Source organism: Salvelinus namaycush, chromosome 38, assembly GCF_016432855.1.
Source record: "Salvelinus namaycush isolate Seneca chromosome 38, SaNama_1.0, whole genome shotgun sequence".
NCBI classification, from domain to species: Eukaryota; Metazoa; Chordata; class Actinopteri; order Salmoniformes; family Salmonidae; genus Salvelinus; species Salvelinus namaycush.
Window position 1 is genome coordinate 321,541 of NC_052344.1, and position 21,571 is coordinate 343,111.

General features: G+C 41.5%; 1 protein-coding gene across 2 annotated transcripts; it reads right to left on the minus strand.

The window, feature by feature from the left end:
* Window positions 1-2,313: 2,313 nt before the first annotated feature.
* atxn10 (ataxin 10) lies at window positions 2,314-14,553 on the minus strand. 2 transcript variants are annotated; one of them, XM_038978147.1, is made up of 11 exons: window positions 14,400-14,553; window positions 13,971-14,147; window positions 13,573-13,658; window positions 13,267-13,363; window positions 12,458-12,622; window positions 12,272-12,352; window positions 10,369-10,519; window positions 10,124-10,229; window positions 9,342-9,520; window positions 7,834-7,897; window positions 2,314-4,139 (listed from the first exon to the last, which is right to left on the minus strand). In XM_038978147.1, exons 1-11 carry the CDS (start codon window positions 14,537-14,539, stop codon window positions 3,955-3,957), a joined length of 1,431 nt encoding a protein of 476 aa, XP_038834075.1. In that variant the 5' UTR covers window positions 14,540-14,553; the 3' UTR covers window positions 2,314-3,954. The 2 variants fall into 2 exon arrangements, with proteins under 2 accessions (XP_038834075.1, XP_038834074.1); XM_038978146.1 differs by having other exon boundaries at window positions 10,124-10,232.
* Window positions 14,554-21,571: the final 7,018 nt, after the last annotated feature.

Here is a 21,571-nt window from a genome sequence, read left to right on the forward strand (position 1 = left end):
TTTCCACACTTGGATTGTGCAACATTTGTCAATTTTTTTCAAAATTCTTATAGCTCTGTCAAATTGGTTGCTGATCATTGCTAGACAACCATTTTCAGGTCTTACCATAGATTCTCAAGCAGATGTAAGTCAAAACTGTAACTCGGCAACTCATTCACTGTCTTCCTGGTAAGCAATTCCAGTATAGATTTGGCCATGTGTTTTAGGTTATTGTCAACAACAAAACATTTGATGAACATGTAAGTTGCTCTGGATAAGAATGAAATGTAAATGTTGAAAGGTGAATTAATCTCCCATTGTCTAGTGGAAAACAGACTGATCCATGTTTTCCTCTAGGATTTTACCAGTGCTTAGCTTAGCATTCCATTTATTTTTATCCTGAAAAACTCCCCAGTCCTTAATGATTACAAACATACACATAACATGATGCATACACCACTATGCTTGAAAATATGGAGAGTGGTACTCGTAATGTGTTGTATTGGATTTTCCCCGAACATAACACTTTGTATTCAGGACATAAAGTGAATTGCTTTGCCACATTTTTAGCAGTATCACTTTAGTGCCTTGTTGCAAACAGGATGCATGTTTTGGAATATTTGTATTCTGTACAGTACAGGCTTCTTTCTTTTCACTCTGTCAATTTGGTTAGTATTGTGGAGTAACTACAATGTTGTTGATCCATCCTCAGTGTTCTATCACAGCCATTAAACTCTGTAACAGTTTTAAAGTCACCATTGGCCTCATGGTGAAATCCCGGAGCGGTTTCCTTCCTCTCCGGGAACAGAGTTAAAAACAACGGCTGTATGTTTGTAGAGACTGGGGTATTGATACACCATCTAAAGTGTAATTAATAACTTCACCATGCTCAAAGGGATATTCAATGTCTGCTTTTTCTATTTTTACCCATCTACTAATAGGTGGCCTTCTTTGTGAGGGATTGTAAAACTTTTCCGAAAACAGAATTCCACTTTGACATTATTATGGGGTAATCCATTTTCAATTCAGGCTATAACACAACAAAATGTGGAAAAAGTCAAGGGGTATGGATATTTTCTGAAGGCACTGTATGTTTGAACACTGAAAATAAATGATTTATTTATGTTATGATATCTTCAAACTAAAAGGTCTTATAGTATGGATAGCAGTGTTTAATATATATTTTGTTCTCTTTGATTGCTACTGAAGTTTACCAGAGTTAGTGTGGCATTAAGCATAAAGCCACAACAGTAGAGTACAAAACATTTTTCTGCAATTTTCATTTTCTTAAATCTGTGCATTTCTATCTATTGTCAGTAGCATGTCTAAGTAGTTATCTTATTATTTTGCGCTCACCATCCTTCCTCAATTCATTGGACATGATTTGAACATGTTACTAGGTGAATTGGTGAGTGCTGCACTGGATCATTTGACCAAAAGAACCCAACAAAGCAACCCGTTCAAGCCCATACAAAGGAAAAAGAAAACATGTCCCTATTTCGGTCTCAATTCCAACATGGTGGGGGGTAATTTTCCCCATTCTGAGATGATGCGGTGTAAGCGTTATGGAGCCCCATGGGCGATACACTGCACATACCCACGAATGCCAGAAACATGGAATTTCACTTTCGCTCACCCCTTGCATTCAGGTCTATACCAGCAGAGTTAAAGGCAACCTGTCCTGAGAATAAGTATTTTGCCTAACCATATAATACAGATCTATGGAAAAAGGGCATGGGCCAGGGGTCATTGAGCTATTTCAGGCATCGACCTTCTATGTATTCAGCGATTGTTTTATTTAGGCTTTATATAGCTAAAAAGCAAATAATATATTTTTATATGCATTATATATGGCACTTTGTTTTCATTCATTGTCAGTTTTTTAAGATTTGAGAGCTACAAATTATTCTCTCTGATTTATTAAAGTTGCTGTAGTGTACATAGACCATGTGTTCGACAATTAGCCCAGATTATTTTATTCTCAATATGAAGACCATAATTCTCTATAGCTCCTGGTTTACTTGGTGGATTATCAAGAAATGCGTCGGCAAAATGTTAAGTATTAAGAAAATAAATGGATGTTACTGATCCAGTGTTGGATTGGATGTCTGCCATCGTGAGAAATGATTACTTAGCTTTTAGGCCATGCAGGATTGTGTGCACCACAGACAAATGGATAGTTATAATTTTTCTAATAAAATCTGAGCATCCTTTAGTGATTTATTGGGATTCCTGTCCAAACTACTGTACCACTGTCTTTAGACACAAAAGCATACTTCAATTTACACAAGACTGACCCATTCTCTCTGGAGAAAAAAACGGAACATTTGTCACACAAAAGTTTTATTCAGCAGCTAAAGTTACAATCATCCATTATACAGAGTTTGAGTAGTACGGGTGAAGAATAACAGTACAGAAGGCACAAGAGGACAGAGTTAAGGTTCGAGTTGTTTAACGGCTGATCTTGATGACACCTTTCAGTCCTGACTGCGGTTGGACAGCTGTTTGCTCCTGACCCTGAAGTTGTTGAATAGACGGCTGTGACTGCCACCTCATTCAGCCAGCCTGACGCTCTCTCTGTGTTTTCCTGTGTTTGAAAAGCATTGCAGGCAGCCGCTGGAGCAGAAGTAAAGGCCGTGTTTTGTTAGCCGTCTGAAATGCTGGGGACCGGAACCTCATAAGCTCCCCTCACTATACCCAGCGGATTGGGAAAAGTCAACCCGATTGTTTCAATACATTTTGTCATTAAAAAATAAGAGACAGAGTAGATAGGGCGGAGCGGCGAGTGGGCCGGGTGACTAAAGCAATGTATTGTTGAGGTGTCAGGACCGGTCAGCTTATTCAGTGGGGGGGGGGGGGGGGGGGTCGTTCTGCAAGCCAATACTTCTGGTCTGATTCACACGGCACTGCCACTCACACTACCTGTTCTCTGTCTACAAACACATATACTACCACTTACACAACGGCTCACTATCTACACACTGCCAATCACACTCAGGCTGTCTGTCCTCTGTCTAGCTGGCTGCTAAAGATCCACACTAGTCAAAGTACACACACGCAGTAAACAAAGCTGCCACATAACATAGATTAGGTTATTGAAATGTGTAAGGAAGTTGACGACTGCTGTTGTTGGTTGGAATATGTAACAAATATGTATCTAAAATGTAACTAAGTTTTGGTGTTGTAAAGAAACATGCGCTACCTGAAGGACAGGAATGGTCCTATGTATCATTGCTATTATCACCAAAAGCCAAAACAGGGTGGTAAAAGCAGATATAGTGCAACGCTTGTAGCAAGACAATCAAAATGCATTCCCTGAGCAACATCCTTAGAAATGGAGGGGGCACCCTGTATAGTTTGGTTAGCACCAATAAATTGGTTTGAAATAATTTGTGTGGAAACTAAAAACATTCTCCAGTCAAAATGCCTGAGGTTTCCATAAAATGTGAGAATTCCAGAAGCTAGCTTGAAGTCAGATCGACATTCCAGTCCAGTTCCTCAATGTTTCGGTCATTCTCTCGCTTTTTGTTGATTTCCGCAAAATTGATTGGTTTTGGGATTAGAGCCCACCCCCTGCCGATGTTAAGAGTCTCCCTCAGAGGGGTGAAAGGGCAGGAAACAGAGTAGCCCTTTGTTGGATGATTAAACCCCAACACTATATCACAGATACCAGCAGGAGTCCACTTGACTTAATTTCCCTTTACTTAAGAAACACAAAAAGTGTTAAAAAAACACCACTCTATACTTCAAACTAAACCTACCTTTAAATAAGGGCCCCTCCTATGCGTTTTCTGTACCATAACAAATCTCAGCAGACTATTGGGTCCAGGCCATCCCACAGTTTAACCAAGGCTAAAGCTAAAAAGAGCTAGAGCTAAAAAGTAGTGCACTACCAGGGCAAAACAATAGTGCACTAAAAAGTAATGCAGCACTATATGGTGCAGCACAATATAGTCCTTAGAGTTTAGGGCACCTTTAAGGGTCCTTTGAACAGGGTTTGAGCAGCACGTTACCATCTCTCTCCTCTACTCTAAAGCCCATGGCCCTCAAGGCGGAGTCATCGGCCACCCCGCGACGTTCTAGAGCTGCCACCAGCTCCTGATTCTCCAGGTTGTGTTCTAGAATATTCCGAGTGGCAAAGATGGCCCACTGGCTGATGACTGGTGGAGAAACAACAGTTAAGGATAGCATTACAAATACATTCATGGCACAAAGAGAGTGAGAGTTAGTCTTATTTTTTACTATGGGAGAGGAACAAGAGGAATGTACAAACGAGACGCTCAAAAGCTTTTTTCTACACAAAACTACCCACATTGGTTGGTCTCCTACACATTCACACATACTCCCTTTCAACCACAAATCACAGTAAAGTAACACTAACCCTCACTCTGAATTAGCTACCACCATCCCACTGTACAGGAAACTATCAGTACAGTGAGTGAGTACTGTGTCCATTTTGAATGACAAGGAAGCGACCCAGCCTCCCGCCCCTCTAGTCCTTCCTCTCCACATATGCCCAGTGAGCATATGTGACCAGGCCATATAGCTGTGGCTGAGACCTGGGCTCAAATAGTATTCTAAATAATTTCAAATACTTTATCTGTGCTTGCCTGGCTGAATGGACCAATAGAATGATCTCAAAACAGCAAAGCCCGCACAGCTACCCACTGGGCACAGACGTCATTTCAACATCTAGCTTTGGCTTACATTAGGTTCAGTTGTCAACTTAAGTGAATTTGACTTGAAATCAACAAAACATTTAATGTCATTGGATTTATATTGACTTTTCAAATCCAATCAGTTTTCACATTGATTTAAAAATTTTGTTTTTGAATTGACTTGGAAACAACGTTGCCTCAAACAGTTTTTCCCCAGTGGGTCTGGCTATGGCCCACCTGAGAAGAGCAGAGGGAGCTCAACAGTATCCATCCTTCCTGAGGGGGTCACGGGGAGAGTGGGGCTCAGATGAATAGCTCATCGCCTGGTGAAAAGACAAGCTGACACCGTGCACTGACCGGCAGCTAGTCCCCGGGGGGTGGACGGAGGCAGACACAAACTAAGCTGCTGTTCTGTCAGTACCAACATCCACCAACAGTATAAACATGATGGATACACGACGCATACTGTATGATAATTCACCAGTGACTTGTATGTAGACATACACTCCCCTACATTTATTTGGACAGTGAAGCTAAAACGTTTAATTTGGCCCTGTACTGCAGCATTTTGGATTTGAGATCAAATATTTTATGAGGCAAAAGTACAGAATGTAACCTATTATTTGAGGGTATTTTCATACATATCTCTTTTACGTTTAGAAATGAATGCACTTTATGCATCTTGTCCCCCCGTTTGACCGTGTCATAAGTATTTGGACAAATTCACTTAGTTCATAAAATGTAGTAATTGGTCCCATATTCCCGAGCACACAATGACTACATCAAGCTTGTGACTCTTCAAACTTGTTGGATGCATTTGCAGTTTGTTTTGGTTGTGTTTTGGATTATGTTGTGCCCAAAATAAATGAATGATAAATAATGTATTCTGTCATTTTGGAGCCACTTTTATTGTGAATAAGAATATAATATGTTTCTGAATACTTCTACATTAATGTGAATGCTACCATGATAACAGATTATCATTAATTAATCGTGAATAATGTGTGAGAAACTTAGATGTACAAAGATCATGCCCCCAAAACACGCTAACCTCCCACAATTATTAATAACAGGGGAAGTTAGCATTTTTGGGGGGGTATGAACCTTTGTTCCTCTGTAACTTTCTCTTACTCATCATTATTCACAATTTATTCAGAACTATCCATGATCAAGGCAGCATCCACATTAATGTAGAATGACATTCATGTGGACTGAAGCTCAGTTCTGGGATTTTCTTCTACTCCAAAATGAAAAGAAAATTAAATGCTGACACCATCTAAAATATAATTTCCATCTCCAGAAATGAGCCTAATAACAGATTGGTAAAAAATTATGTTTAACCTGTCTATATAAAAGGTCCCACAGTTGACAGTGCATGTCAGAATACACCATCCCATCCCTGGCACCATCCCTACAATGAAGTATGGTGGTGTAAGCATCATGCTGTGGGGATGTTTTTCAGCGGCAGGGACAGGGAGACTAGTCAGGATCGAGGCAAAGATGAACAGAGCAAAGTACAGAGAGATACTTGATAAAAACCTTCACCAGACCTCTCAGAACCTCAGACTGGGGCGAAGGTTCGCTTTCCAACAGGAGAACAACCCTAAGCACACAGCCAAGACAACGCAAGATGTCTCTGAATGTCCCGAAGCGTGGCCCAGCCAGATCCAGGACTTAAACCTGATAGAACAGAGACCTGAAAATAGCTGTGCAGCAATGGTCCCCATCCAACCTGACAGAGCTTGAGAGGATCTGCAGATAAGAATGGGAGAAGCTCCCCAAATACAGGTGTGCCAAGCTTGTAGCATCATACCCAAGACTCAAGGCTGTAATTGCTGCCAAAGGTGCTTCAACAAAGTACTGAGTAAAGGGTCTGAATACTCATGTAAATGTATAAAAAAATAATAATAATTAAATCAATTTTAGAATAAGGCTATAAAACCTAACAAAATGTGGAAAAAGTCAAGTGGTCTGAATACTTTCTGAAGGCACTGTATATCATCAGATGTGCTATTAGCAATAAGCATTATCACCTGTAGCCCAACTGATGCAGCATCGTGGCTATAAATACATAGGCTGAAGCATGGTTTGTCCATCTGCATTTCACCCACTGGTCACACCATCCTGATGATTAAATTATTATTAATAATTATTCATTATTATTCACTCAAAAATAAATGTGGTTTCTATTACAAAGTATGTCATTGCACTTTTAAGTCGCCATTGCCCCTTTAAGAGCTCTGTTGTGCAGTTATACCTAAACCATGCCCAAAACGCCAGGTGTAATATTTTTGCAATGATGCCATGCGCAATTTTAGGAGTAGAGAAATAAACGTGGTAGCAATGAAAAGCCGGGATCCCCCTCTTTCTTAACAAAGGCCATTGCATTAAAGAATTGTTGTGCATTGACTGCTTATCAGAATACATGTTTCCCTCCCTATGGCTCTCACAACTTGAATGCGCCTCGAAATGAATATTTATCTGGCATAGAGCACATAACAAGCCGATTAGGTAAATAGGCAAACTATTCTACTATGGGGTGGTCTGATTTTGTTTTACAACATTACATGGCAAAAATAGTAGCACTGGAAAGTTACATCCTGAGTGATAAAGTACAGGATTTGAATTCCTTTGCCAGCAGCTATAAGTAGGACCTACACTGATCTCAAAAACAACCTCTCCAGAATCAACGTGACAGAAATCCCATCACAGCAATGGAGAACTTTAACCCCTGTGCATCCAACAAGTTTGTAGAGCCATTCGTCATTGCATGCTAGGAATATGGGACCAAATACTAAACTTGACTAGATACATTAAGTGCAATACCCTCAAATAAAAGTTAACATTCTGTACCGTCGACTAATTACATTTTTTTTTATGTCAAATCCTAAATTTTGGAGAACAAAGACAAATGTACACATTTTAGCGTCACTGTGTGTCCAAACAAATACGTAGGGAGTGTATACAGTGACACATCTATCATTCACCAACATTGACTTATGACTATAAACATGGTAGATGAACGTACGCATCAGCCACCACAATTACTTACAGGAAGACAAAAAGGATGATACATAAAAGTACAAAGATCATTAGGTTAACATCCATCCACAGTGGCTTATAACATGATAGTTACACGACTAGTATAATTTATTCACCAAAGGGACATTAGATTCTAGACGAATCAAAAGGATACAGGGATTGTTGCTGTCAATACTGCAGTTGTCCATAATGAGAGGAAGACCATCCAGTTTCCTAACCTGGAAGAATACAAAAAAATATAATCAAAACAAACATATTTACAATGCAAAAAACTACTTTCTCATCCAAACACAGTAAACAAACACTAGTCTCACTAATTATTCTGTTTGGCTTGAGTCCATGGATAGGGCCAATTTAAAACAATGCTGAGATGATGATTTTCCTCATGCAAGAAGAAGCTGTTTAAGTGCTGTTTCTCCTTGGTTTATATAGGACAATCTCAATAACTAACCAATATCTATGTCCCTATCAGCCAACATTGAGGTCCCTATCCTTAGGAAATCCCTACTACCATGGAAAATAGCCATGTGTGGCTGTGGGTTGGTCTAAAGCTGTCACAACGTGTTGCACTGGTCTCTGTCACCCATCTAATTATATAGGTTAATTTACATACATGCGGTTACTCTGCAAATTCATTGGTAGAGTCATGAATGGCCATAGCAAGAGAGAAAATGCTGAGTAAGCTACTGTAAGTGTGCACTTTTCGTTAACTAAAAATCTAAAATTAGGAACTTAAGCCTATATGTAAAAAAGACTTAATCAAATATTATCATATTCAATTATTATTAACCAGCTGGGAGCCGGCGAAGGTTAACTACTATGATTCTCAAGGGCCTTGTAAAGTGGGAGCAAGGTTTTTAAGCCAATGCAAGTGGACACATGCCAGTTTCCCCCCATTCCTCCTATTTTCTATTAAATGTGTTTATATCACAGTCAGTGATAGCTGCCGATAGCTGGGATGGAACAGATAATGAGTAAGGAATGTTTCTCTTTCCTCCATTAATGTAATAATAATACCACCATGAGGAAGCCAATATGGCTCAGTGCCACGATGGACTCAAAAGCACTTATTCTCTCTCTGGTGTGACCCAGGAAGCACAGATACAGCATGAGGAGATTACTGTATGTGCTATTTAACTCAAAATGTGTCTCAAATGACATCATATTCCCTTTAGTGAACTACTTTCGACCAGAGATGATAAGAATAGGAAATGTCATTTTACATTTTCAGACTCCTTGCCTGACCTTTTACACATGCTTTTTGACCCTTGATCTGTCCTTTCCAAGGATTAAACCCCTCTTTTTTTTACTGAGAAAGCACCCTAAGGGCTTATTTAAGGGTTCAAAAGGAGTTTGCAAATCCTACTCTCAAAGGATGCGCTCACAGACGAAACCTGTGGAGGGTGAGTAAACTTCAAAGCCTAGGATGAAATGTAGTTTATCAATGGTGTTGCATCACAAGAAAGTCAGTCATTTAATCTTCGACCCCCACACCCATGTTTTGTCTACTATCTGCACTATATCTGTGCCAGCTGTATGCCTGTGTGTCAGTACTGTTTGTCTGATGTCTGCTGCTGGTGGCAAAACATATTTCCCTCGTTGGGGATCAACACAGTATATGAATTTGTTTGTTTTGTCGTTCTTTCATACATCCATCCATACCTTGTTCTGGTTGGCAGTGTTTCCGTGACAGAGGTTTCCTATGAGACGGATGAGATGTGCCTTGAAGCTGACAGAGGGAGAGGATGAGCAGTCTCCTCCCTGAGCCAAGGAGAAGTTCTGAGCTGCAGTGAATACATTCTTACTGGTCTTCCCCAGAACATGGACCTGCTGCAGGAGATCTGTAAGAGGAGAAAGAGAGATGAATAGGAGAACAACACACATTTTACACACAAAGGGATACAGTACCAGAATATCAATTAAATCAGTCACATTTACTTATAAAGCCCTTTTTACATCAGAAGTCGGACAAAGCGTCCAGGGCCCAGGAAAAGACAAAATAACAATCAGTGAACATAAAGGCAAAATGATCAATTGGACAGAGAAATCTGTTCTACAGAAGAGGTGAGAGGTATTCCCCTGCCTCAGGTGTAGTATCAGAGTCCTGCTGATGATAGATGCAATTATTAAGATGTGACTGCTGTTTCAATTTAACAGCGTCTCTCTCAACAGAAGGGCATGAACCTGCTGGTACTTTAAATGTCATAGTTCCGTTCCAACACAGTAGAACCATATTATGTCACTGGATTTGTAGTGATAGTGTAAACTCTAAACTGTGGGCCACCTTCTTTGTCATGGACATTTGAGACAGTGTGACATGCTGGTGGTTTTTACCAAAAAAAACAGCCATTTATCAGGGCTCTAATGTCAAAAGACTAAGCATCATAGGTAAAAGGTTTTGTAAACTTCCAGTTCAATAGACCTTGGTGTACTTATTTATTTACCAACGGTAGACTTGAGGAGGTCAGGATGGTTCTGCAGGAACATGAACTGTTTGTGATCAGAGGTCATCTCACAGAGAACATCTAACAGGCTGATCACAGTCAGGGCCTCCTTCAAAATACAACACAAATCAATCAACCAATAAAAAAAGGCAATCTAAAATGTCACAGAAACAGCAATAGCAGAAACAGTCAGGTACCCAGGCTATGGAACAGGTCATTTATACAACCAATCGGATCATTGATACCTCATTGTCTGATTCGGAGGCGAGTGTGAGCACGGCCCCACATCGCTCCTGGAAGCAGGATGCCAGGAAGGTAGCTACGGTGGGGGGGATCCCACAATCCTCAGAGTCCTCCTCTCCCAACTGAGCAGAGATCAGCTCCAGCAACGTCACCCTGCAGCTCCATCAATATTTATGTAATTAATTGGATTTATGTACAGTCGTGGCCAAAATTTGAGAATGACACAAATATTAATTTTCACAAAGTCTGCAGGTTCGGTGTCTTTAGATATTTTTGTCAGATGTTGCTATGGAATACAGAAGTATAAATACAAGCATTTCATAAGTGTCAAAGGCTTTTATTGACAATTACATGAAGTTGATGCAACGAGTCAATATTTGCAGTGTTGACCCTTCTTTTTCAAGACCTCTGCAATCCGCCCTGGCATGCTGTCAATTAACTTCTGGGCCACATCCTAACTGATGGCAGCCCATTCTTGCATAATCAATGCTTGGAGTTTGTCAGAGTTGTGGGTTTTTGTTTGTCCACCCGCCTCTTGAGGATTGACCACAAGTTCTCAATGGGATTAAGGTCTGGGGAGTTTCCTGGCCATGGACCCAAAATATCAATGTTTTGTTCCCAAAGCAACTTAGTTATCACTTTTGCCTTATGGCAAGGTGCTCCATCATGCTGGAAAAGGCATTGTTCGTCACCAAACTGTTCCTGGATGGTTGGGAGAAGTTGATCTCAGGGGATGTGTTGGTACCATTCTTTATTCTTGGCTGTGTTCAAGGGGAAAAATTGTGAGTGACCCACTCCCTTGGCTGAGAAGCAACCCCACACATGAATGGCCTCAGGATGCTTTACTGTTGGCATGACACAGGACTGATGGTAGTGCTCACCTTGTCTTCTCTGGAAAAGCTTTTTTCCGGATGCCCCAAACAATTGGAAAGGGGATTCATCAGAAAAAATTACTTCACCCCAGGCCTCAGCAGTCCAGTCTTTGTACCTTTTGCAGAATATCAGTCTGTCCCTGATGCTTTTCCTGGAGAGAAGTGGCTTCTTTGCTGCCCTTCTTGACACCAGGCCATCCACCTAAAGTCTTCGCCTCACTGTGCGTGCAGATGCACTCACACCTGCCTGCTGCCATTCCTGAGCAAGCTCTGTACTGGTGGTGCCCCGATCCTGCAGCTGAATCAACTTTAGGAGACGGTCCTGGCGCTTGCTGGACTTTCTTGGGCACCCTGAAGCCTTCTTCACAACAACTGAACTGCTCTCCTTGAAGTTCTTGATGACCCAATAAATGGTTGATTTAGGTGCAATCTTACTGGTACAAGCACTGCTTGTGAAGCCCTTTTTGTGCAAAGCAATGATGACGGCACATGTTTCCTTGCAGGTAACCATGGTTCAGAGGAAGAACAATGATTCCAAGCACCACCCTCCTTTTGAAGCTTCCAGTCTGTTATTCGAACTCAATCAGCATGACAGGGTTGTCCACGTCAACACTCACACCTGTGTTAATGAGAAAAATCACTGACATGATGTCAGCTGGTCCTTTTGTGGCAGGGCTGAAATGCAGTGGAAAGGTTTTTTGGGGATTCAGCTCATTTGCATGGCAAAGACGGACTTAATTGCAATTCATCTGATCACTCTTCATAACATTCTGGAGTATATGCAAATTTTCATCATACAAACTGAGGCTGCAGACTTTGTGAAAATTAACATTTGTGTCATTCTCAACTTATGGCCACGACTGTACAGTAGAGCTTTTCTAGAAGATCAATGTAAGGAGGAAACTCATGTCAATCACACATTTGGGACCATCAAAAGGAGAAAGAATTGCTCACTTTGGGTGTAGATATACTAGTTTCTAAGTATTTGTGAGAGTAGTTAGATTCTTTAATTGGATGAACTAGATGGAGTTACCTCTCCTGATGGCTCATCCCTGCATACATGTTCTTAACGAGCACTGAGGACTTGAGGAAGTGCTGGGTAGCAATCAAAACCCTGTCAAAAATATGTACCATACATGTTTATATACTGTGTGTACATCTAACACACACAGCAAACCCCATCTCCCACACCCAACCACACCCCTCAGCGGGTACCTACGTCCAGTCCAGTTCTGACTGAGTCCTACACAGCTCCATGACCTTCAGGGCCAGGTGGATGTTCCCTGGATGAGCCAGTTGCTCCACCTTGTGTTCATCTAGACAGGTGTGGAGCACCATGGAGGAGTAGCCCACTGCCCTTTCATCATCCACACACAGCAGGGCCCTGTGATCAAAGACAACACAGACTTGACTTATCACTCACACCTATAAGATCCCTGCAAACACCGACAACACAGACAGGTGTGGAGCACCATGAAGGAATAGGCCAATGCCCACTCATCATCCACACTCAGAAGGGCCCTGCAAACACCGCCAACATAGAAATCAAACTGGATGATCTTCAGAGATAGATGGGATGGGTTGAGGGTAGTTGAAGGATGGGATTAAAAACAAACAAAAAAGATAACTACTGCAAAATACTTTGTGTCTGTAAATTGTATATAGTATGTATAAACTGGAAGCCTAACTATTGTTGTCCATTAGTGTACTCCAATTAGGGGAAGGGTTTCAGGGTTAGGGGAAGATAATGAAGGAATTCAATTGTTTGTAAAAACAAATAAAAACAGTCAACACATCAATAACTTCGATACAGTCCGGTACGATTCGCTGACACTATGCTTTCATGCATAAAACACGTAGATTGCTGTTTGTAGGCCTAAAGGATCAATAAAGGTGAAGTCCTAATGTGAATTGTGAAAACCATGTAAGGCTCAAGCTTAATTCTTTCACGTTAATTTCCCATACATGATTTGCAAATAAGGTCGAGGCCTTGAGAGGTGAAACTGATGTAGGGCCCCAAGTACTTACAAGAGAAGATCTGGAAAGATGAGCGTCCAAATATCATCTTTGCAGAACTGGTTATCAACAGCAAGGTTTCCAATGAACTGTACCCCACATCGAAGTGCTAGATCAACGATAAAGTGCAGAGAACAACAGTCAGACATGTATAAGAAGACCATTAAGATAGATGTTAAGACATATTTAAAATCCTATCAAATTTGAACAGTTATTATACAATATGCTACAATTGTTTTACAAGCAAGCACACAACTGCAAATATCAGGCAATTACACATATTCTCTTCAGCCATAGGAGGGACAATAAAACAATCACCTTCAGTGACGTAGTCAGTGTTCTCAGACTTCAGTTTCTGAAGCATGCCTAGGATTCTGATTGACAGGTCAATAGCACCAAGTGACCTGGATAACAAGGTAGGTTTGCTTATGTTTTAACCAAACCACACACACAACCGGACAGAGAGGGAACACTTCATAACAGGGAAACTGTTAGATAGAACACCCCCAGGATTTTGAAGTGTAAATTCCTGTGAAAACAAAACTACGGACGTGGATGTGCTTGGTAATGTTATTAACTCTTCCTTGACTGTGCGTGTGTGAGATTGGATTAGAGTGTCTGGTAAATTAACTAAAATGTAGGCCCAATGTAAAACATTTGTGTGCATGCTCTTGTGTGTGTCAAGGAAACTGGATTCAATACTGACTGCAGCCCACCTCATTAGGGACTGGTTGCGTGCACACTGTACACAGCCATTCCTCTGGGCTCTGAAGCATGCTGCAGTCAACTGCAGGATCAGCTCTTCAACCTCTCCACCTGCAGCCTGGATCTCCTCTGATAGCTTTGACAGGATCTTCATTAGGCTCCTGAAGGCTTCTTCCTCACTGCGGTCTCTGTGAGCACACACACACACTTGACTTGGGTGTAGCTTTTAAAATTGTCAAGTGAAAACTGAACACAGAAGACTTGAGAATAATGGATAATACAGAAAACGAGCAAAGTTTAATTTATACAGACAAAATCAGGACATGGGTAACATGATGGCTAGCTGCTACTCCTGAGCTTGCCTCGGACTGTTTAGCTGAGGACGTTTGCTAGCTAATTAGTTAGCCACATTTAGCTACATAACTCTTCCCTTTGCGCACCTGTAATCCTGAATTCGTAACGCATTTGTCAGTGATTGTAAAACAGGTAAATGTTTTTCACGGAACTTCTCAGCGAGAATTTCATTCAATAATGTTGGAAAATCCATCCTAATCCATGATTCCAAAGCGGGTTCCGCCATTTTAGTTTGTATCGCTCTCCAGTGTGGGTGGGACTTCCGTGTTACATTTTGTTGTATGATACGATAAAACCAGGAAAGAGCCGGCGCTAGAAGGATATTTCACATCAATACCCATGTAAACCTTCTAATTGCGATGACATTGCCAGCTTAAATGATTGGATAGGTTTTAGTTTTTTTCACATTAGAAATAGACATAGGTAACGTTAGCTATATGTACATAAAAGCAAAGCACATGCTACAGATTATTGTGATAATGCCATAAATTGACCACAGCTAGCACATAATGTTCTGAGAAAGCATGTTTCTTACAGCTTGGCGAGAGCGTGGTTGTCCTATACTAATAACAATTAGAATATATTTATTTTATATAGCTCTTTTTATACAGAATCTCAACGTCGCTTTTAAAAAAAACTAAGAAAAACAAAGACACAAAAATTCCCCTTTATAATAAAACATTGCATGCATCTATAAACACATTTGCACATGGGGATTTTTTTTGGGGGGGGAGGCAGAGACTGGAAAAACATTAGCCTTTTACAAACTCATTTAATGCAATTTTATATCATTTACATGATAAGACATTTGCATTATATTGTTTAATACCACACAAATTACCAAAATGAGTGGCTACTCTGACAGTGCCAAACTGAGCAATAAAAACGACCTGGTCTTGAATGCAAACAATAGCCCAGTTCAAGACAGATTGTCCAAAATTGGAAAAAAATATATAGGCTATAGCAGGCTACTAAATAAACTTTCCAGTGGCACTACCTCACCCAATGTTGAGAGGAAGTTTAGGCTCATCACCGTTGATGGCTACTATTATTTGACCATGCTGGTCATTTATGAACATTTGAACATCTTGCATAATCTGCATACCTCTTATTCTACCTTTGAACAACACAGATTGTCTTCCTGAGTACCATCGCACCTGCCAACCCAGCTTCCTTCTCAATATCTGCTGATGTCTTCTTTGACATCCTGGCCGATGACAACCAGTTCTCTTTCGATGTTGTAAAGCGCTCTCAAAATGACATGATTATGGGTGAGTAGAGAGGGAGTCAAGTGCTACGCAGTCATTCAAAACAGAGAGAGAATGTTGAAGAACATGTGAAGAACAAGTTCAGTGAGTAAGAATACTCTTATGCTAGTTTCAGCCCTAATTTCTCTTTGGCAATATCCAAGCAAGCTGGAATATCACCAGGGTTCCACTGAGAGAAATAGACTGGACAGGAACATAAACACAAGGAATTTCTGCTCCCTTACAATCACATATTAATTTAAACAAGCCTCCCCAAATTCCTCTGGTTTTCAGATAGGCTAATACTTAGTTTTGTGTCCCTCCTGGTTGCATCTGATCTTAGGGGATAATACAAGAAGACAAAACCCAGATGTGAGGAGATTCAGCCAGAATACAAATTGAAGTATTCCAATGGGCCCCTTTTGCATGTTTAAGTTGAGAGTCCCTATACTTCTGACAAAGTATCAATAGACCATTAGTAACATGTCAACTGTATATTCTATTGATAGTGTATTGAGCAGTACTGTACATGAGTATAGGGGCTCTCAAAATAATGTTACCTAAATGTGTAACCAGAGTTATTCTCCTATCCAGGTTAAAGTTGCTGTCTTTGTGTGATCATCAGGTGTTGTTCGGCAGGTGAAGCCCATCACTGGCCCTCTGAATGTCATCCTGGAGTTGGCAATGAACTACGTTAAGACATCATCTCTCACTGGAATATTGTTCTTGTCCACATCTTCTTCTCAGAGTTTTGATAAATGAGAAACAAACAGGAAATGAATAATATACGTGTGCCACTGTGATGAAATGTTAACCTGTGGAATTGTATAACGTTCTAACTATGACTTCTATAGATTTGTGTAAATACCAGAATGTGAGAAATTCATTTTGAACACCATAATGTTAGAACACCATCTATTAGCTCATCAAAAAGGAAGGAGGACCAAGGCACTCTTCATATAATTAATTAAAATGCCTTTATTTGTAAACATTCCATACAAACAAAGGCATTTTAATTAATTATATGAAGAGTGACTTGGTCCTCCTTCCTTTTTGATGACCAATTTACCCCTTTTACCAAAGAGCACCTTCTGTCTACCAAAATCTACTTTTGTGTACCCTAGCAGCACTTCTTTTTTTTTTTACTATATTAGCTGCTCAGGACTTGGGTTAAGGAGGTTTGGTCTAATTATGTCCATCCCATAATTAACTGACTTTTACCAGTGCTTCTCTACCCAAGGCCAGAGTCAACACAGAATAACCACGGACTGGAAAATCAACAGACCCAAAATACTCTGCCACACACATGAAAATTCAAAGAACATGGTTTCCCTTTGTTGTTGCAGCTGAAGCACTTGTCCCACAACTTGTCTAGGGAATAAAGTTAAATTGATCCCCTAGTACTACTAGCCCTTTGAAAGTATCAGTGTTTGATGTGGATGGGTGGCAGATGTCTGAGAGAAGTGGGATCAGACTTCTTATGTCAGGCAAATTGGAGTTACCTTCCAGATAGCACATTTGGTTACTTGGAAGAAATACATGTCCTGAAAGATGGAAGGCAGGCAGGAAAAGGCGAGATCAGGTGGGACAATTCTAGACAATGAGAGGGAAAATACTCCTGTAGGCACAACTCCGATATAAATATGTTTTTTTCAATTTGGCCAAAATGCTTAAAATCAGTCATCACTAGTTACCACAGCCACAAAGTCAGAATTCCAAAACAGCTATAAGCTATCAATGAATGAAAAAAATGTTTGCGTTAGGGTTAGGTTTAAAGTCAGATTTATGGTTTAGCCATAATTATGATTTTGTGGCTGTGGTAACTAGGGACTTACAGTGAGAGGACAAAACATTAAGAACACCTTCCTTGAGTTGCACCCCCTTTACCCTCAGAACAGCCTCAAATAATTGGGGCATGGACTCTACAAGATGTCTAAAGCGTTGCACAGGGATGCTGGCCCATGTTGACTCAAATGCTTCCCACAGTTGTGTCAAGTTGACTGAATGTCTTTTAGGTGGTGGACAATTATTGATACATACGGGAAACTTTTGAGTGTGAAAAATCCAGCAGCATTGCCACGCCTGGCACCTTCTCCCATACCCTGTTCAAAGGCACTTAAATCTTTTGTCTTGTACCCACTGTGACTATTTAAATCTACCCTACCCAGAAACCGTGGATAGATGGTAGCATTCGTACAAAACTGAAAGCACGAACCACCGCATTTAACCATGGCAAGGTGACGGGGAATTTTTTTATTTTTTTTATTTCACCTTTATTTAACCAGGTAGGCTAGTTGAGAACAAGTTCTCATTTACAACTGCGACCTGGCCAAGATAAAGCAAAGCAGTTCGACACATACAACAACACAGAGTTACACATGGAATAAACAAACATACAGTCAATAATACAGTAGAAAAAATAAAAATCTATATACAGTGAGTGCAAATGAGGTAAGATAAGGGAGGTAAGGCAATAAATAGGCCATGGTGGCTAAGTAATTACAACATAGCAATTAGACACTGGAATGGTAGATGTGCAGAAGATTAATGTGCAAGTAGAGATACTGGGGTGCAAAGGAGCGAGATAAATAAATAAATACAGTATGGGGATGAGGTAGTTGGATGGGCTATTTACAGGTGCAGTGATCTGTGAGCTGCTCTGACAGCTGGTGCTTAAAGCTAGTGAGGGAGATATGGGTCTCCAGCTCCAGTGATTTTTGCAGTTCATTCCAGTCATTGGCAGCAGAGAACTGGAAGGCCAAAGGAGGAATTGGCTTTGGGGGTGACCAGTGAGATATACCTGCTGGAGTGAGTGCTACGGGTGGGTGCTGCTATGGTGACCAGTGAGCTGAGATAAGGCAGTGCTTTACCTAGCAGAGACTTGTAGATGACCTGGAGCCAGTGGGTTTGGCGACGAGTATGAAGCGACGGCCAGAATATGGCAGAATACAAACAGAGTAGTCATTCCCTCCACAAGGCAAAACAGGCAAAACGTCAATATCGAGACAAAGTGGTGTCGCAGTTCAACGGCTCAGACACGAGACGTACTGTATGTGACAGGGTCTACAGACAATCATGGACTACAAAAGGGAAACCAGCCACGTCGCGGACACAGGTGACAAGCTAAACACGTTCTTTGCCCGCTTTGAGGATAACACAGTGCAACCGACGCGGCCAGCTACCAAGGACTTTGGGCTCTCCTTCTCCGTGGCCGACCCCTCGCAAGGCTGCCGGCCCAGACGGCATCCCTAGCCGCGTCCTCAGAGCACACGCAGACCAGCTGGCTGGTGTGTTTATGGAGATATTCAATCTCTCCCGATCTCAGTCTGCCGTCCCCACATGCTTCAAGATGGCCACCATTGTTCCTGTACCCAAGAATGCAAAGATAACTGAACTAAATGACTATTGCCCCGTAGCACTCACTTCTGTCATCAAGAAGTGCTTTGAGAGACTAGTCAAGGATCATATCATCTCCACCTTACCTGACACCCTAGACACACTTCAATTTGCTTACCAATAGGTCCACAGACGATGCAATCGCCATCACACTGCACACTGCCCTATCCCATCTGGACAAGATGAATACCTACTGTGTTTCAGAATGCTGTTCATTGACTATAGCTCAGCATTCCACACCATAGTACCTTCCAAGCTCATCATTAAGAACGAGGCCCTGGGTCTAGACTCCGCCCTGTTCAATTGGGTCCTGGACTTCCTGATGGACCGTCCCAGATGGTGAAGGTAGGAAACAACATTTCCACTACACTGATCGTCAACACTGGGGCCCCACAAGGGTGCGTGCTCAGCCCCCTCCTGTATTCCCTGTTCACCTGTGACTGCGCCGCCATGCACGCCTCCAACTCAATCATCAAGTTTGCAGACGACACAACAGTAGTGATAACCAACAACAACGAGACAGCTTACAGGGAGGAGGTGAGGACTCTGGGAGTGTGGTGTCAGGAAAACAACCTCTCACTCAACTTCAACAAAACAAAGCGTACATATCACTGACAAACTGAAATGGTCCATCCACACAGACAGTGTGGTGAAGAAGGTGCAATAGCGCCTCTTCAACCTCAGGAGGCTGAAGAAATTTGGCTTGTCACCTAAAACCCTCACAAACTTTTACAGATGCACAATCAAGAGCATCCTGTCGGGCTGTATCACCGCCTGGTACGGCAACTGCACCACTCACAACCGCAGGGCTCTCAAGAGGGTGTTTCCGTCTGCACAACGCATCAACGGGGGCAAACCACCTGCCCTCCAGGACTCCTACAGTACACGATGTCACAGGAAGGTCAAAAAGATCCTCAAGGACAACAACCACCTGAGCCACTGCCTGTTCACCCCGCATTCATCCAGAAGGTGAGGTTAGTACAGGTGCATCAAAGCTGGGGCCGAGAGACTGAAAAACAGCTTCTATCTCAAGGCCATCAGACTGTTAAATAGCCATCACTAGCACAGAGTTCCTTGGCTGAGATGGGCGAACTTGCCAGAAGGACAACAGACTTGACAGCACTTCACCAACCTGGGCTTTATGGGACAGTTTCTCAGAAGCCACTCCTGAGGAAAAGGCACATGACAGCACGCCTGGAGTTTGCAAAAAGGCACATGAAAGAATCTGAGATCATAAGGCAAAAGATGATGTGGTCTGATGAGACAAAAATTGAACTTTTTGGCCTGAATGAAATGCGCTGTCTGGAGAAAACAAGGCACAGCTCATCACCCATCTAACACCATCCCTACCGTAAACCGTGGTTGTGGCATCGTCATGCTATGGGCATACTTTTCAGCGGAAGGAACTGGGAGACTGGTAATGATCGAGGGAACAATGAATGGAGCCAACTACAGGCAAATCCTTGATGAGAACCTTCCCCACCGTTCTCCACGGGATATCAAGTATCCCAGGCTAAATAGGTAATGTCTCCACTATATCCCACTACCACTATAGAGGAAAAAGAGCATTACGGGTTGAGAGAGGCAGAAGAGCACCGTTTCACCAATCCAGACATAGTAGTCCCCGACTGGATCATAGATCCTGGAAACTATAGAAAGGTGTGCCCGGTTCGTACTCATGCAGTTGCGATGACTTAGTATACCAGGCAGAGACGCCCAGAAGGAGGGAACCCCATACTGCCAGATGGCCAAACTACACACGAATCCAAATTCAACACCAACACCAGCCGCTGAGTATTGGTCAAATCCACCGGCACAGGTTTCATAAATTCACAAATAGTGATTAAATATTCACTTACTTTTTGAAAATCTTCCTCTGATTTGTCATCCAAAGGTTCCCAGATATGACATGTAGTGTTGTTTTGTTATATAAAATCCTTCTTTATATCCCAAAAAGTCTGTTTAGTTGGCACCATCGATTTGAGTAATCCACTCGTTCAACATGCCAAGATAGGAATCCGAAAATCTACTCCTAAACTTTGTTTCAACAAGTCAAAATATGTTTCTATACAATCCCCAGATACCCTAAAATGTAATTAAAACTATAATATTTCATACCGAAAGAAGTATGTTTAATAGGAAAACGATATTAGCAGGTGCGTGTCCTCTTCATCGCGCACATACACGAATTTCCAAGTCTGTGTCCCTGTAGTAAAACTCATTATTCTTACTCGTTTTGGAAGAAACAAGCCTGAAACCTTAAACATTGAGTGCTGACACCCAGTGGAAGCCATAGGAATTGCATACTGGGAGCTAGATTTAATTATTTCCCTATACTTTCGAATGTAAGAGCATGGGCTCTCAAAAACAATAATTCTGTTTGGTTTTTCTTTGGATTGTCTCCTACCATATCTATTGTGTTATAGTCTCCTACATTATTTTAACATTTCTACAAACTTCAAAGTGTCTTCTTTCCAATGATACAAATGATATGCATATCCTGGCTTCAGGGCCTGAGCAACAGGCAGTTTACTTTGGGCACGTCAGTCAGGTGGAAATTGAGAAAAAAGGACCCTAGCCTGAAGAAGTTTTAAGAGGAGAGGCCAAACAAGGCA

What these genes read in the sequence shown, in the direction of transcription:
- atxn10 (XM_038978146.1), bottom strand. Translation starts at nt 14,539, where the DNA reads ATGGCGGAACCCGCTTTGGAATCATGGATTAGGATGGATTTTCCAACA. An exon ending in CACTGACTACGTCACTGAAG is followed by an intron (nt 13,364 to 13,572) that starts GTGATTGTTTTA and finishes TCGTTGATCTAG; the next exon opens with CACTTCGATGTGGGGTACAG. An exon ending in CCTCCGAATCAGACAATGAG is followed by an intron (nt 10,233 to 10,368) that starts GTATCAATGATC and finishes TGTATTTTGAAG; the next exon opens with GAGGCCCTGACTGTGATCAG.